At 38.5% G+C, this 17,991-nt stretch overlaps 2 protein-coding genes across 5 annotated transcripts; both read left to right on the forward strand.

The window, feature by feature from the left end:
- Window positions 1–2,707: 2,707 nt before the first annotated feature.
- Window positions 2,708–10,873, forward strand: capns1a (calpain, small subunit 1 a). Its single transcript, XM_044370797.1, has 11 exons — window positions 2,708–2,890; window positions 4,054–4,110; window positions 4,197–4,233; window positions 4,338–4,430; window positions 5,375–5,432; window positions 5,608–5,672; window positions 6,303–6,371; window positions 6,877–6,955; window positions 8,511–8,627; window positions 8,764–8,822; window positions 8,952–10,873. Exons 2-11 carry the CDS (start codon window positions 4,064–4,066, stop codon window positions 8,976–8,978), a joined length of 651 nt encoding a protein of 216 aa, XP_044226732.1. The 5' UTR covers window positions 2,708–2,890; window positions 4,054–4,063; the 3' UTR covers window positions 8,979–10,873.
- Window positions 10,874–11,605: 732 nt separating this feature from the next.
- Window positions 11,606–16,921, forward strand: zgc:153990 (uncharacterized protein LOC768125 homolog). 4 transcript variants are annotated; one of them, XM_044371618.1, is made up of 6 exons: window positions 11,612–11,844; window positions 12,370–12,412; window positions 12,584–12,800; window positions 13,050–13,487; window positions 13,823–13,876; window positions 13,963–16,921. In XM_044371618.1, exons 3-6 carry the CDS (start codon window positions 12,674–12,676, stop codon window positions 14,403–14,405), a joined length of 1,062 nt encoding a protein of 353 aa, XP_044227553.1. In that variant the 5' UTR covers window positions 11,612–11,844; window positions 12,370–12,412; window positions 12,584–12,673; the 3' UTR covers window positions 14,406–16,921. The 4 variants fall into 4 exon arrangements, with proteins under 4 accessions (XP_044227554.1, XP_044227553.1, XP_044227552.1 ...); XM_044371619.1 differs by lacking the exon at window positions 12,370–12,412 and having other exon boundaries at window positions 11,606–11,844; window positions 13,984–16,921; XM_044371617.1 differs by lacking the exon at window positions 12,370–12,412 and having other exon boundaries at window positions 11,614–11,844.
- The last annotated feature ends 1,070 nt before the right edge of the window (window positions 16,922–17,991 follow it).

Consider the following 17,991-nt stretch of genomic DNA (forward strand, 5'->3'; position numbering starts at 1 on the left):
AAGTCTAAGTATAGTCTAAGTAAACTGCTGTTTGTTGTTGCTAGTCATGTATCTATTGTTGTTGTTGTTGCTGTTGTTGCTCTACTCCTCTGTGAATATTTGATCTGGACCTAGTCTAATGTGGTCTGGATGGAGAAATATCAGTGAAATCACCCTTTTTTCTGTTTTCACAAATAGAGTAAATGTTTCACAAATCTGAAACTGTGTTTTAATGAGTCTCTGGAGTCTCCTTTTTAATCTAGTCCAGACATGACAAGTCTAAGTATAGCGGGTTTTGATCTGGATGGGAAAAAAGGCAGTGAGATCACCCCTTTCTCTGTTTTCATGAGCAAAATAAAGGTTTCACAAATCTGAAAGTGGGTTTAAACAGCATTAATGCTTTTGCTACGATGTCTAACACTTTTTCACAAGTGTAACTGGTGAAAATGGAGAATCAGCCGTTAAATATAATTATTTATGTTTCCCTGAACTGCAGTGTAGAGAAAGAAATTTAGCTGCATCTAGCAGAACAGACTTAGCAGAAATGGAATACAATATTATGAATACAATACAAGTATGTTTCAATTAGTGTGTTTTCATTGTGTTTTCGTTATCTTAGAATGAGCCCTTCATCTTCCACAGGAGCGGCCATGTTGCACCACTATGTTTCTACAGTAGCCCAGAACAGACAAACCAAACACTGGCTCTAGAGAGGGCCTTTCACGAGTTTCGTGGCCACCGTAGGTTCTCCTACATGCTTGGAAGGGGAGTGGAAGGGGAGGGGTATTCAGTTGGCTACAATCAGCCTTGCAGCCTATTTTTCCCAGTGGTCACTCATGGTATTGCAGCAAAAAATTCCTCTGTGGCCCAAAGAGTATTTTCCCTATAGACCACCATTGTAAAAGAGACGTCTGTAAAACTGTTGACACCTCGAACTACAAACAAGGTCAGTTATGACTCTCTATTATGATTTTTTGATCCATGAAGGTTTTATATTTGTAATACTTTCCTCGAGCTGAGAAAAGCGATCTAAAAATCTGTGACGTCATCACAACGTAAAGTCTATAGGCCTAGCGTAACTCGTGGGCAGGGCCAGCAGTGGAAACACTACTGCACATATTCAGTGGGCTGCACAATGTGGAAGCAAACCTGGAAGCTAGAAACTTTGTGCCAGCTGAGCAATGCCTATAGGACTGATTGGGCACCATTTTTAATCCAGTATCCAGCTCTTATAATACATCCATGGTTGCAATCTGCAACCTCACTGCTAGATACCACTAAATCTTACACACTGGTTCTTTAACACCAAATGAGAAGCTAATTTCAGCATTGTGACAATGAATAAGGCATTTCAAGACTTTCAGTCTCTATCAGTGTTTGTCAAAGTCTCAACATCTCAGAAAATCAACAACATACTTACTAATTTTGCTCAGAAAAACAGACACCATCACTTACAAAAAGAAATATGTTCAGGGTCAAAAAAAAAAGGTGGATATGAATTTTTTAATTTCATTGATTTAAAGTAGAATGGATTAAGGAATATCTTAAGGCCCCAAATTATATTTGGTATTTTATTCCAAACAATGTTTTTAGAAATTTGGGTAGTCTTTATTTTCTACTTACTTGTGATTTTAACATTACCAAATTGCCTATAAAATTATCTAAATTTTATCAACAGGCCATCCTAGCTCGGAATTATGTTATATGCATACATTTTCCCCACACAAAACCATCATATGGAACAATGGAGACATTACTGTTGAAAAAAAAAATCTATCATTAAGCAAAATTGGGTTGATAAAGATACTATTTATGTAAGTGATCTCTTTGATGCCAACGGTCTATTGTTAAGTTATGAGTGATTCCTTCTTGTTAAATCCTTTCCTGTAACAAGAAGAGAATTTAATTATGCAATGAAAACGATTTCTAATGGTCTATTACATCTAATGAAGTCATCTTCAGTTTCAAGAAGCACTGAGGATAGAAACCCTTTTGATGATAAATGGTTCTGACATTATGAATACTAGATGCAACAATAAACATATATGTAAGTCATTCTATGAAAGAAGGAAAATTACTCCTAGAGGGAAAGCTTTTTGGGACAACATTTTTATAGGTACTGAAGTACACACACAATAGACCTACACATCCAACAAATCTATATTTCTCCAAATTCTTAGAATTTTTGCAACGATGAACCAGAATCTTTAACGCATTTATTTTACCATTGTCTATATTCAGTTACTTCTTGGGCTCGAATGGAAGATTATATATTATGTAAAAGTAATCATAAATCATAAATTTGAGTGTAAAAATGTCATTACATTTTTTGAACATGATAAATATAACATTGAATTCACTGTTCACTTATTGATTCTATATGGTAAATTTCACATACATAAATGTGAATTTAAAGAATATTTTAAACTTATAAACACTAAAAAAAAGTAAAGTGTCAAATTGTATGGTGAACTCTTTAAAGGAGAATAGCATATGTTTTTTAAATCTAATTTTATATTAATGAAGTTCATTTATCCCAATTCTTTTTGAATAATTATTAGTATTTATTTAAACTCCTTGTTTTTTGTGTACCATTATGTTGAGCACGTCTGCACTATCTGTATATCTGTGTGTTTTATCAATAAAGATTGAAAAAAAGACATTAGCCTTCATTCTCATTCTGCGCAAGTCCAAAACAAACATCTGCACTAGATTGACATTAATGATTAGCAGGCATCTCCTATACTGCACTGACAGATGCAGAGACAGAAACAGTCTCCGCCTCCCTCCTCCTCCCTCCTCCTCTCTGCAGCGTCAGTTGGGGCGTGTTGACGGAGCCTCTTGCCAGCTGAGTTTACAGTGAAACTCCCTCAACCGCTGCCAACAACTTTAAGAGTGCTGTTGCCTTACGGTAAATATATGTGTCGAGTTTTAGATGACTTAAGTGTCATTTTAAGCTACTTTAAACAAACAGTAGAGAGTTAGGCATTTATTAATCACGTCAATTAACTAGGGTTTTGCTGAATTTGACAGTTAACGTCGTGTGTCCATGTAGCTTGCTTAACGTTAGCTTAGCTAGCTAGCTAGCTGCTGTACAGGCTATCGTTAGTAGCTAAAATCTTGTTACACTGAGATGTTGCACGGTGAGATTGGGTCAACAAAATGGTGAGCTTACCCTGCCATAATGCCAATCTTCGAGTTTAACATTAATACACTGCAGCTAACTTATATGTTTTTTGTTGGATTAGAGCAAGTTACCCAATCTTAACAGTTACTGTACAAGTCTGACATTTTACTTGCTAGCAGGCGTAAAGTTAGAGGTGTCATTGTAAACGTATGGTGCAATAAGACAGCGTCTTGATTTTGGTCTTATTTTTTGGCACTCTGGGTGCGGCATCGAATATTTTCTATACAGGAAACATCTTAAGAGGGGCCAGTGGGTGTGCCACCGATTAGACTTTGTAACGTTATTGAAAGAAAACACAGGACATGCCATTGCTTGATGGATAACAAGCCCAACCAGTGCTGCTTTCGCTTAGCTCATGAAATACTGAACCGGTTAACATAGCACAAACGTGATAAGACCGAATAGTAAACGATGTGTAAAATAGGACATGTTTGTAATGGTTGACAGCATTGCATGTATTGTTTATTTTTAGTTTGCCCTCTACTCCTGCTTTCTGATTCTTACTGTTAGTAGGTCCATTTATTATATTTTCACTAGAACCTGAATTCTGGTTTTGTTAGGGATTTCTTAGACCTATGGCACCATACCATTGAAACCAAACACATCTCCTTTGAGAGGACAAACTACAGCACTTTGGAATTAAGACTTATTACGTAATTAAGTTAATTACTGTTGCCAGTTTTGTTACTGAAATCATTTTCCAGCTCATTATGCATTACTTCAAGTGATCACTCCCGCCATAATTGCAAATCATTTTATTCCACTTACTCTATAGATAAAACCATGGTGCTAGGTCTTTAATCAACAAATGTTTTCAATAATCTGGACTGAGGTGGTGTTTGTGGTGCATATCTTTTGCCTAATTATGTTGCGTTTTACATTCACAGTTGACAGAAGATGTTTTTTGCCAAAAAATTCATTGGTGGCATCATTGATGTTGTCAGGTGAGAATCAGCATAATGTACCTGTCCCAGCCAAAAAAAGGTGGTTTGTGTTTTAACTTTCTTCATCTCTGATCCCGTCTTTGTAGCAACATCGACCCAGCCCAGTTTGTGCCTTCTGATCCTGTAAGTGACAGACATTATTTCATTAACTGTATCTGTTTGTCACTGTACTCCTAACTCAGTGTTTGACAGTGTTTCTAATGTTTGCTGGTGACTCCGTCCTGCAGCCTCCACCACGCAGGCCACTTGCATATGCAGAGCAGCATGAGAGCGATGAGGAGAAACAGTTCCGCAGAGTCTTCCAGCAACTAGCCGGAGAAGTGAGTGTACCTTTCTGTCTCTTCTCTTTTCATTTCTGGTGTTTTTTTTGCAGAGACCACACTATTCCATTTCATATAAACAAGAAGACCTACATTTGTTTTAACTGTTAAAAGTTATTAAGATTTCAGTCCTGGTTGGTTTGGTTACACCCGTGGTTTAATACTAGAGCAAACACTTAAGTTTGTAGCTACTCCTACTCCAACCAAACAAACTTGCATTGGCTTAATGAAGAAGTCAGTCAGAAATAATTATAACTGTGATCTAATTTCATGCGGCACAGAGCGTGAGTAATTTTCCACGCAACAGCAGGGCTCAGTAAAGTTGGTTACGGAGGAGTCGGAGGGATGTTGCTGCATCTCTTCATGTAACAGCTCGTCGTGGCTGCTGCTTCTTGTTTCATTACTGTCTTGCAAAAATCAAAAATGCTCCGGCAAAAATCTCTTATTTTTTTAGACGTATTTTTTTGCAGTGACAAACACATTACATTTTCTGCAGCACTGTGGTTCACTGTGGTTTTCCAGTTGAACACTCTTAATGTGTAGCAGCAACAGGCGGAAGTTCCATTTGCTTTGAACTTAACACAGCTCTGATACAGTGTAAAAAGAGTGCACAGTAAACAGTGTTATCATTGAAATAACATTGTGCTTGATTACTTGCCATGCATCTTTTTCCTGTAATCCCTCATCGTAAGGTAGGAAATTCAAATCCAGCGTGGGAACAGCGGACTCCACCACTACCAATAAGAATTACTACATAGAAAGATAATTGCAGAATCTACATACAGTGAAGGGCTATTGCAGAAAAAATTCCAAGCATAACTTTGGGTTTGATTTAATGTATTGCAACTTTAAAGAGTGTTTCTCCACCATCCATTTTGTTACACCATACTATTGTGTTTCTGCAGGCTTTTTGATGTTTGCACTTTTGAATATTTGTCGTTTAGGACATGGAAGTGAGCCCAACTGAGTTGATGAACATCCTAAACAGAATCGTTACAAAGCGTAAGACATGTTTTTGTGTGTCATATTTAGAGTTAATTTCTTGCAGTAAACATTTATTGTCTTGTCTTTTTTACTCAGTCTGCTCTGATTCAGTCCTTCACAGTATTTACACATTTTTTATTTAAATTAAAAAGAGATACACTACATGGTGAATGTTTTTTCTCTTATATTTTAGATGGAGACCTGAAGACAGATGGTTTCAGCATTGAGTCTTGCAGGAGCATGGTGGCAGTCATGGATGTATCCTTTCTATCATTACTAGGCTTTATGTGTTGTGTAAGCCAAGTGATAGCATGAAGCTGACAGTGACAGCACAGTAAAAATACACAGAACAGAACAAATACATCAACTGTTGGCTATAAAAAGGGACATGTTGGTTCAGCAGACTCCATCACACCCACAGTTTATGAAGACTGCCATGATTTGGTCATCAGAACAGATTTTCCCAGTCAGGCCAAGTCTGCGCTCAGTTTGGCCTGTAGCGCTTATGACCTTGAAATATGTGAGGATTTAACACTGAGCAGATATCAGTTTCCTCAGGCATGCTGCTTCAAAAGTACGGCGGCCCTGATCACAAAAGTATGTAAATACAGGGTTCATAGCTCTGTAATGTAAGCTGGAACTGAGCTGTGTTTTTGATATTTAAGCTAAATGAAAGTTATGTTATTCTTGTCATTTGTAGTGTAAACCACAGCTGCAGAGTTGTGAACAAGTCAGACAAAAGCTTTACATGCTTTCGCTACTGTGACCTCTGCACTGCACGTATGAGGAAGCTACATAAAAATTCACCTTAGGCAAATATAGTGTGTAGCAGTAATGCAAATGTAAAGCTGCAGCAAAAGAAGAATGTTGTCCTTAATGCTGTTTCAGAGTGACAGCACTGGAAAACTGGGATTCCATGAATTCAAACACCTCTGGAACAATATAAAAAAATGGCAGGCAAGTACAGCGGGCCCATTTTCTTTGTCCTACACATCTGTTTCTGTGTTGCACTGGTACATTCCTGTGGGCAGAGTTAATTATCTCCAGTAACAGTGAACACAGAAAACTACTGTAGATTTAGCAAAATGATGTCTATTTATCAAGATTATGAAGGACTATGATTTGAATGTACAGTGTACAAACTCCTCCTTATTTTGAATAACTACCATGTTTTACATCAGATTAATCTGAACACTGTTTACTGTAGGACACGTTATTTAAATTGGCTTCACACTGGAACAGATCATTTCATCTCCTGTCAAATGAACTCTGTCAATGAGGTGACACAGTAGAAGAACACACCTTCATTATTATTGTTATTATAATCTTATTGTAACATGAATAAAAAAAATATAATTTTTTATTTAGTCTATTTAGGTTGTTGGAAAGAAACTCTTTTTTTCTTTGAGTCTTTATATGTCGTCAATCAGCTTACCAGGAATTTATTTTTTTTATTGTTTAGGGAGTGTACAAGTCCTATGACGCAGATGGTTCTGGTGTCATAGGTGCAGATGAGCTACCCACCGCTTTCAGAGCTGCTGGTGAGTCGCCCCCCCCCCCGCCATATTGTTGCTTAAATGTTTGCTCAGCTACTGAAAAAATGAAAGCGAAACAAAACTTGATTAATACCAGTAATAACTGCCACAGATAAAGCAATAGCCATAGATGCAGGGAGATCTTGCAAAACGGCCTTTGATTAACTATCAGTAGTCATGTGGCTGTGTTTTTAAGATAGATAGTATTGGATGTTGATAGTTCTATGGTAAGCCAGACACCTACATGTAATTATGATAATCTCTCCATTATTATGCCAAATGTATAACTTGTGAGGTTATGTTTATCATTGTCATTGATAGATATAGGCAGCCAGTCAAATGTAGTATAATTATAAGTAAATAATAGTTTAAATAAAAATTCGATAGCGATACTTGCAAATGGTTCCAGAATTACTTGTGTGACAGATGTCAGCGTGTGAGAATGAGGGAGCCCAGTCTGGATTCTCGCCTGTTACTAAGGGTGTGCCTCAGGGATCCATTCTGGGCCCTGTCCTGTTCACCATTTATATTGATGAAATTGTGTCTTCCCTACATGGCTGCCAAACCCATCTGTACGGATCATACTATTTTACACTGTATCGCTGATTCTGTTCAATTAGCCATCGAGAAAACACAACTTTCCTTTCATGCACTGCAACATTCCTTCATTAATCTCAGACTGATACTTAACACAAATAAAAACAAAATTTATGATTTTTTTTCAAGATCTAAAAACTCAGACTAGAGTAATCTGCATATCTCTACTATCAATGGTTCAAACACCGAAAGGGTTACAGAATACAAATACCTTGGCATTTGGCTCGACAACAAATTTGTCAAGCCAGATACCAATTCGTTGGGGATGTAATTTCCAGAAATGCTGCTGGTTCCACACTTGGGCCTTTAGACTCAATTTACCACTCAGCCCTGAGATTTATTACTCGTGATGGCTACAATACTCACCACTGTATCCTCTGTGATAAGGTCGGCTGGCCTTATCTGACTGAGTGACGCAATAATCACTGGTATCTGTGTATGTATAAAGTCCTGACCGGAAAATAACCATCATACATCACATCTCTGTTGCACTGGAACTCTGGTCCACTTCTAAACCGCTCCAGTGACTGTCTGGCTCTTCAGGTACCTTGTGTCTGGACTGAACTTGACTACTTTTAGTGTTGGTGCAGCAAACTCATGGAACCTCTTGCAATTTTAACCTAAAACTGAATACTCTCATACCTCTTGGACACTTCAGGAATATAATTAATAACCATTCACTGCCTGTCTTTAACTGTTTTTCCATTTGTAATCTCGGCATCATTGTAAATAAGGGTCGCCCTCAGTGATTTTCCGAGAATCTTAAATAAAGGTTGAAATGAAATGTTTCTGAACTCTGTAAAAAGCCTAATCTTTGAGCTGCGGTGTAATGGCTTAATGATTTGAATATCACACCAGTTATTTGAATATATTTGTGTTAAGCAGCCTGTCTGCATGGACTCTTTGTGTAAATTCTGTTTAATCATAAAATCACAGTGGCTTCATTTGTTTACCTCCTCCTCAGGCTTCCCCCTCAATGACCAGCTGTTCCAGATGATCATTCGCAGATACAGCGATGAAAATGGGAACATGGATTTCGACAACTATATCGGCTGCCTTGTGAGGCTGGATGCCATGTGCCGTAAGTTTCAAAGAGCGTAAACTAAATTGATTTTGTGGTTAGTCGCATAGCTTTATCTGTGTGATAAGAATGATTGTCTTGAAATCTAATCTCATAAATTGAAGGTGTAGTAGGCTTAATATCTTCTCTGTTTCAGGTGCCTTCAAAACCTTGGATAAGGATAACAACGGGACTATCAAAGTCAATATTAAGGAGGTAAACTCATGTCATTTTAAATATCAGTGGGTTTTCACTGGAATTCAAACTTTTAAAAGCATTAGATTCAGTTGATAGGAACAGTTCACTGTTTTCATGATGTCGTCTTCTCTGCTCTTGTCTTTTCAGTGGCTTCAGTTGACCATGTACTCCTGAGTCCGGACGATGCCTCTCATGCTTGTTTTATGGAACCACTTTGTTCGTTTACACAATACAAAATATTTTCTCGACCTTCCCTACAACTTATCGTGTCACTCAGCAAATCTGTTGTGTGTGCAGGTTTATTTTGAATGTTAATGCAATGTCTGGTGTCACCGTTACATATTACTTGTAAGACTGTATTGTAACTTGGAAAAAGCACAAACCTGCACTCACAATGGTACCCATAGTTGAGGGTAAAAAATAAATGGCACTGAATGCTCTGGACAACTATTTAGCCAACATGATAGTACAGAATGTTGAATTGTTATCATTTTGTCAGCTTTTTTGGCATCGGCTCTTGATCGACTTTATGCCCACAAATCCAAATGGCATGAGAAGAGGCGGGCCAACACCAACATGCTTTACACCGTGACATTTGTGAAAAACCTAATGTGAAAGCAGGAAGCTTTTTGTTTGTATTTGGGGCCAGTTTCACAAAGATACAGTATGTTGGACTGGTTAGACTATTTTAATGCCAAAATGCTGAAAGGTTGGAAAGTTTCACAAAAATAAAGACTGACATTTTAAAGCCTAATAGTGACCCACCTTAACCTCAGGCTATCTCAGAACAATCAATTATTGTCACAGCTGACAAAAACTGGAAAACCTACTTTTAGTTGGAGTCAACAGCATGAAGCTGTAGCCTGGTCGGCTATGTTTTTTATCATTTGAATTGCCACTCACACAGTTGTGACACCTATTTTGCCAAAGTTGAGCTGTGTGGGCATGTACAGTATAGCTGCTTGATTGACATCTCCATCTCTATGCTGTTTTGTTGCACATATCAGGGCAACATCATTTATATTCGTACATATTTGCAAATTCTCAGAAAAGCTCCATCTAAGTTCAACCTGAGCAGAGGTCTAACTAGCTTTCAGAGTAACTGAGGTCACCTGCAAGGATGTACATGGCCTTTAGGAGAGTCCAATTTAAAGGCTCAGCATAACTGCAGGTGTTTTCGGGATTTATGGCTGAACAGATTTCTGCTCAAGTTAGTTGGAGCTAGTCTGAGAATTACATGAGGTCACCTAAGAATGTATGTTGTCCCAACCCAACAGGTTTAACACAACAGGAGTGCTGGGGGATGGTAATCATGCCCTCACAGCCCTGAGGAGAGGTCTAACTGATAAAGCTATACATATATCTGAGGTCTCACCATCTTTTAGACCTCAGTTATATTTGGTGTCTTTGTGAAATTGTCCCCAAGTCCACTGACCAGACAGTTCACCATTTTTGGTTAAACCTTCAAGAAAATTTAGGCAGATGTTATGATAGATTATATAGATTATGGTTCATTTGCACCACAGTCTATTGCAAGCAAATCATTGTTTACTGACCTGTACACTCCATTATTTTGCATCAGAGTTCCGCTGTTTATGTAATGTCTACAGCCACTAGAAAATATCAAAAAAATGCCTAAAAATCCCAAACTTTGTTTCAAGTTACCTAATAACAATGGTTGTTTGTTAATATAAATATCCACTATATTCCAGCCCTATATTTCTTCTGTTATAGTAATGTACATTAACACAGTAAGAGACAATGTTTTGTTTGAGCACGCTGATACTGTGCCGTTTAATACTGGTAGTGCAACTTCGCCATAGCAGCTTACTGGTTACTTCTACTTATCACTGTGTACTTATTGAAAATTTCTGCACCAGATAACGCGAGGACAATGTGTGAATTCATAATATATAACAGATGTGTATGCCACTAATGCATGCAGCCACTAGTAAAGATGCCATTATTAGAGGTTTTTAACAATGTTCTAGCCACAGTCATTCAACTGCTTGGCAAAAATAAATACTTGTGCTGTTTTTGGAATAAAAAGGGTATGATAAATGATAAAATGTCTTATTTTTTGACGCACTGCTGACAATTAGATCGCTGGCTACGTTGAGTCGTTACTCAGTGACTAATGAATTCATAGTTTGGCTGGACTGGGCTCTGCTTCTGCACCATTCAGATCAAGCATTTTGTCAGAATTGGCAAAAGTCATTTGAAATGGAACAATGCCAATTTTCAGCCACTTAATAGTGAAGTTTGGTTTAAGGGAGCTATGATTGCCAAGATGCTTCAACTGATTATAATGTGAATTCTTACCTCCTGCATATTATACTTCATTGAAGCCACTAAATCACAACCTCGAGAATAAAAGTAGATAATAGTGTGAATTTAACATTTTAAATCCTCTATTTGACTTCAAGGTGTTAATATAGAGGAAGAATGTATCCTTGAAAGGCTTTTAAATTCATTGACATTGATAAAAAAAAAAACAGATATGGTGTCATATCTGCAAAAGCTTAGTGAATATCAGTGTGTGTGTAGTGCTGTGTGTAATGTGTCTGTGTGTGAAATTTGTATATCTCTCTCGCTCTGTGTGTGTGTGTGTGTGTGTGTGTGTGTGTGTGTAATGTGTATCTCTCTCTGTCTCTCTCTCTCGCTCTGTGTGTGTGTGTGTGTATGTGTGTGTGTGTTTTGTTTAATCAAGCCGGCTCGTGATACCAGAAGTGAGGCATGCTCTTTCAAAATTAAAGCACATTGTTACAGCAGATAAAATAAACAGAAACCACTGAAACGTGATTAGTGAAATCACCACATTAATAGTGGTTATTGCTATAAATTACGCGTGAAACTAAAACTAAAGGTCACTTACTGTTGCCGTACCAGAATCATTGTGTTGGTCAACGCTTTAGCCAATAACCGGACATGTTTAGTGCAGCATTAGCTTCATGCTGGCTAGCTTGACAGTAGCTATCCTGCCGATAAGGAAGTTTATCTACACGTTTCTGGACCAAATCCCAACTTCTTTGACTTGGTGGTATGTTCACCATCTCATGAGCTATTCTGGGCATTATTTTATACCCCGAGAAGTGAGGTTACGTGAACTAAGTGGTTCATTAGCCTTTTCTGACTCTAACCTAGCGTTAGCTATCGTTGTCTTGCTGTAAAGAGAGCTAACGCTAACCTAATGTGTACTGTTGTGTAATATAACACTAAAGCCAGCCAACCGTGTGTATGTTTACCTGTGTGAGGGAAACAGAATAGCTCTAGTTTGTTAAATTCATTAGCGCAACCTATGTAAATGTGTTATTTGACTGTAAGTACGAGTGGGCTTTAGATTTAGCCAGCTAACCAGGCTATCGCGTGTGTAAAGTGACTGTAGCATCGCCCATTGTTCATTCACTGTTTCATAGCTAACACTGACAGTGTTAGCGTCACACTAAACCTGCACTATTTCCCTGTTTAAATATGCGAGAACACTTAGACCTGTGCATATAGTTATGATGCAGTTGAAATGTTGATAATGTGCACTTGTTACCTATTTACTTGATCAACTAACTAGACTGCACACACGACCAACGCTCAGCTGCTGAGCCTGAATGAGTGTATGTATCAATATTAATTACTTTAGCTTTCATTAAGTCAACTATTTGTGTGTATTGTTCTCAGTCTCAGTCTCTAACATCAATTGCAGTCAAGTCTATGAAACAATACACTGGTGACACATGAGCAGTTTTACCATTAACACTTGCTCTTTGAACTTTGTTGTTAATCAGATTTCTGACACAACACCTCCTGACAGCTGGAGAAGTTAAAACACAGCAGAGACTACAAAGCAGCTGGAGACCTATTGCACTGTGTGGAGGATGTCTTCACCAATATACTACAACCAAGACAGTGTTACACGCTTCAAAAAAAGAAAAGCTCGTTTCTCTTTCAGTGAAGTTCACATACTGTTGGATGAAGTGAGGAAACATCGTATGGTTGTTGTGGGTATGTGTCTTCAGGTACTTATCCCATTCAGAATGCTTTAATTCACTTTCTAATTGCAGAGATTGTGCTTTGAGGTTTTATTTCTGGTTTCCCAAAAAGTGATTGATCAACAACAAAATGGTTTAGGCAAACATTGATATACTAGAGATAATAGTACATTTGGGAATAGTTATAATGTTGCACCATCAGTCAAGCACCATCGCTGTCACAATGACATTTGACATTTTTCATTTTGTTTTTCTCCCAAAGGCAAATTCAACCGTGGTGTTCCAACAGATATGAAGAAGCGCACATGGGCAGAGATTACGGCACGTGTAAATGAGATCGGGGAATGCCAACGCGAGGTCATTGAAGTCATCAAGAAATGGTCTGACCTAAAATGTGACACTAAGCGGAAAGTGGCTGCCATGCGGTCAGGGACAGTGCCCAACAGGGGCCTCAACTCACGTCTTTCCAGAGACCTTAATCAGACAGAGAAAATAGTGCTCCAGATTCTGGAGATGGACGAGGAAGACCAGAGCACGGGTGACTTTGGCCCCCTGGGAGATGACGACGATGTGCCAGAGGAGGAAGAGGAAATGGAAGAGGAGGATATGATGGGAATGCAGAATTCTCCCAACGGTGGGTTGGACATGACGTCTATGCCCCCGCCAAACTCCTACGCTGCGAGTGGACTTCCACAGTCAGGTAACAAAGAGGATCAGTCTCTTTCTAACTACAGTGGCTCTTGTCATGAGTGCTTAAAGGAATAGTTCAACCAAAAATGGACATTTTGTCAGTATAGTATCTCATTTCAGTCTCAACATCAGTGAAGTTGATGTCTTTTGGTATGTTATTTTGAACGACTCCATGTCACCTTCCTCTTTAAGTATTGTCTTTTGTGCTCACAAGATTTAAATGTATGCCCAGTGGGTGAGTCATTTTATAGTTTTAGATGAACTTATCATTTTAACAGCTCAATTAAGAAGTTCATTCAGAGAAATGCATAAAATTGATTTACTTAAGTACTTTGATTGTTGCAGGAGACTCGTCACAACTGTCCTTCGATGTGCATTATGAAATACCGACCACAGAAGGTGAGTTGTCAAGATTTGGATACAAATGAAGAAAGACATGTTATAGCAATAAGAAAACACGGATGTACTTTTTTCTTTGACTCAAGATGCTGATGCTGCGTTTGCAGACTCAGATGATGACCAAAGGGAGGACGTGCCGCCTTCTACTCAGGCAGCAAAACCGACAGTGGATCACCAAGGAAACAACGGCATCCAGAAGCAAGGACAACCTCAGACGTCCTCTGGACCTTCAACCTCAACGGCCACACTTCCAATGCCAGGTCAGCCTTCACAAAACATGAGGGAAAACATGCTACATAACGCATCGCTGAGCCTTCAGGAACAGCACGCCACCAACATCCTGCTGGAGACGGTTTCACGATCCCTGGAGCTTCTGTCTGAGTCGGTGCAGCAGCTGGCAGAGACTCAGCAGGAGTTTGTACGCGAGTCGTTGCAGCTCCAACGGGAGACGGTGCAGGTTCTCAGAGACTTCACAGGTGGGGCCATCGCGCTAATGCATGACAAACTAAATGGACGGCCAACATTATAGCGACAAGGTGTCAAACAGAGATGTTGTTAAGTTGTATCACTGACTTCATACATGGGCTTCAGGCGCAGGAACCTTTAAGTTCCTTTGGACTCCACCGCTGGTTACTGTACTTTTTGATAGTACTCAACAGATTTTCTGTGGTTATATTTTAAAACTGTATTCGTAGAGACATTGTATTGATGGAATTGCTGTCTGTGTGGTCAAATGAAAAAGGACTGAGAAAATAACTAATGTTAGCCATAAAGAAAGAACATGTGGAGGGGTTCTTCTTTTTTTTTTTTTTTTTTTTTTTTTGCTACTGAAAGTGAGACTCCTACCACTTCCGCTGTAAAGCATTTTTATCAAGCATACACCACATATAAAGCCTTTACATTCTTTTAATGTTGAAAGAATGAGTCTTTCATTTTGGAAAGTCAGTCAAATCCATTTGTGTGTCTAAGTTGTAGCGTTCCCTTGCATCAGTGTCTGGAGATTATCACATGTACTGTAATGGTGAGTGGATTTCTGCACCTGACCATTATATGGTCTATATGTCTGAAAGCTAAACAAGGTGTGTTAGATACTTTGAAAATACCTGTAACTGAATAATTTGTGATTGTCTGATTTTGTTTTTTACATTATAAACATGAACACTTAAATATGACAATTTCAATAATTTCTTTTAAAAATGAAATAAACCCCTCGTATTAAGCAGAAGAAGTGTACAAATTGTTCTATTGGACATAATTCAGAATTTCAATTATCAGAAAGTGTAAATCAGGAACTGAACCTTTCTGTCTGGGGCTTTATTTGTTTATAGCCTATGTCTAAGTTTGTTTCCAAAAGAACTGCTGAGGCCTCACTTATAAGTGCTACAGTAAAATGTGAGCTAACCTGCATAATCATCCTCTACTGAGGTCCAAGAGGCAGACTTTCTGCCAGTTTTGCAGCTTTGCAGAAATTGCAGTAGGGGGCTCTCTGCGCAGTCTGTTTGAGAGGCCAGACTGCTGATGAGAAGCTGATACACAATATGCTGCAATTCCTAGAGCTTTAAGACTGCTAAAATATATGCAAAGAAACTCTGGGATTGCTCTCTTCCTTTCAGTTTCCCACAATATCAGTTCAGACAAGACAGACATTTGAGTATATAAATGGTCAAGCATTTATTTTACAGGCCTTAGAGGCAGCCTGAGGAATGCTTCCTGCTTTAACTTGTGCAAAGAACTTACCTAAGAACACACCTACATAGGATGTTTAGCATGTTTTTGTTTTTTTTAAATCTTTATTTTAATTTAACTTATTAAATAATTAGGTTGGTAGAAGAGCAAACCCTGTTAAATGGCACTTTGTACACTAACCTGAAGGCTAATAGTGACACTGATGAGATGTTTAAATGAACATTTGATAAAGCAGAAGACAAAAAGGTAAAAATCTAAGATGAACTCCAAAAGTTCTTACAGTCAATTACAATGTCAATTTGAAAGAGTATTGAAATTGGAGCAGTTTTTGCGTAGTTTGTGTAATTATCGGCCCAACACAACATTGGCAGCTTTACAGCTAAAACTACTGTTTATATTTTATGAACTTTCTTTTTTTTGAGAGCTGCTTTTTGTTTACTACTCTCCTATAAAGCTGAAAATGGTGAAACTCCTGGCCAACTGTTGCTGTATGAGACAGTCCCTCCAGTCTAAGCCTCTGGAGCTTGTGTCTTGGTGTCCTCCCTCACTCGTCTCCTTCTTGCACCCATCAGTTTTTGAGGATGACCTGCTCGAGGCAGATTTACAGCTGTGCCATATTCTTTTTTTTTTTTTTTTTTCCACATTTTCGTAATGACTGATTTAACTATAATCCAAAGGGACGTTCAGTGACTTGCAAATTCATCCCCTGACTTGTGCTCTCTAATCACCTTTTCACTGAGTTGCAACAAACAATTTTGCAATGATACTGACTCACCAAAAGCCTGACCCTCCAGATACAGATAGAAACAATTGAATCCCCTCGACTCCACACAGATGTTAAAAGCACTGTAAGTGTTGTGTAACATATTTCCTTGTAAATTATATTATACAAGATGTTGCAAGCGTTTGCGAGGCTGCTCCAGAAACTGCTGATACTTGATGCCTTGACTGAGAAGGACTTTGAGTGAATTTGCAACAAGGTGCATTTAGCAGCACATCGGAGCTGATAGTGATGTCTCACTGTTAAATCCCAACAATTCAACTGAGGACCATTGTTTTGTTTGGCATATTTTGCACTCCCCGTGGAAAAACAAGCCATGTCATCATCCTTACATCACATCATTAATGTTATTAATTCCACATGTGCTTTTCCTGCTTTGACAAGTCAAAATGTCTGCTGTGAAAAGAGTCTACATGGTTGAATGCATTTAACAAGGGAATTTACTCCAAATGCTTGTATTTTTTTTTTACTAGTGGTATTAGAACTTCTTAAAAAAAGAAAGATCTTGCATTCACAGTTCAAGATTGGTGGAATAATCAAAGATCAGAGCAAAGATACGCAGCTGCAGACAATGTAAGTAAAAACAACTACAAATTCATGCATCATGAAATGACAGTCAAGACAGACAGTGTACTCATTTATTGCTGTGAATTTTTTTCCGTTATTGTGGAAGATGTTGCAGAAAATGCAATGAAAGAAATATGCAGAAGGTGAATTAGATTCATTACTTTGCTGTGACTCTGCTCAGTACTCTCATCTGGGCTGTTAAGAAATTAATACAAATAATACTAATAGTAATAATTCAGTTGCTTGCTGACGACAAAAATAACTAATGTTTCTGTCTTTTCATTGTTAAATGTTGTCCGGCTTTGCTGAATGTCACTCATCTGTCTCATTTATAGATAGAGTTTCCATCGTTTACCATGAATGTGCAGATAAGGATTTTAAGATGGGGGTTGCCTGATCTATAGAAATCCGTTCTTGTTTGAATACTCATGAAAAACACTGATGCAAGCGCACACACACACACTCAAACACACACACATACATGCATGCGTGCACAGAAAGAGGGAGAGTTAAGTCAAATTGCATTGTTCCCCTGCAGCCCCTTCTGCCTCAGTTGGTTAAACAGCTGCTGGGGCTGGCCTGGCGTGCCGCAGTGGGGTGGGGTGGGGGGGGAGAGAGGGCGGGATGCAGCAGGAGTTCAACAGTCTGCTGTGGCTTCCTCCATAGCTGGAAGGCAGGGGGCAGCATTAGTGTCTGGCTTGGGGGCTGGGGTCTGAATAGGCAGCTGTATTCACATTGTGAGCTGGTCTTTTACCTTTAGTTCTTTACGGAGCCCTTAAACCTGAGACTTAATCCTTTCTGAAAGGGCATTATTCACTTTGAGTGCTTTTTAACTGTATTCCACTCGATTCTAACTCTCCTCTCCTCTCTTTAGGATGAAATATGACTTTGTCTATTTTACTTAAAAATGGAGTATTTACACTAAACTTGCACATGAATAAATTCAACTGTTAAATGCCTTTGTAGGCTGCATTTCTCTGTACTATTTGTTGCATTATGTGGTTGAGTCTAATGCTACAAATAGTGATAATAATGACCAAAAAGGCCACTAAGCCAACATATCTTTCTCTAAACCCAGAGA

The sequence above is a fragment of the Thunnus albacares genome, chromosome 13 (genome assembly GCF_914725855.1).
Source record: "Thunnus albacares chromosome 13, fThuAlb1.1, whole genome shotgun sequence".
In the NCBI taxonomy this organism is placed as follows: Eukaryota; Metazoa; Chordata; class Actinopteri; order Scombriformes; family Scombridae; genus Thunnus; species Thunnus albacares.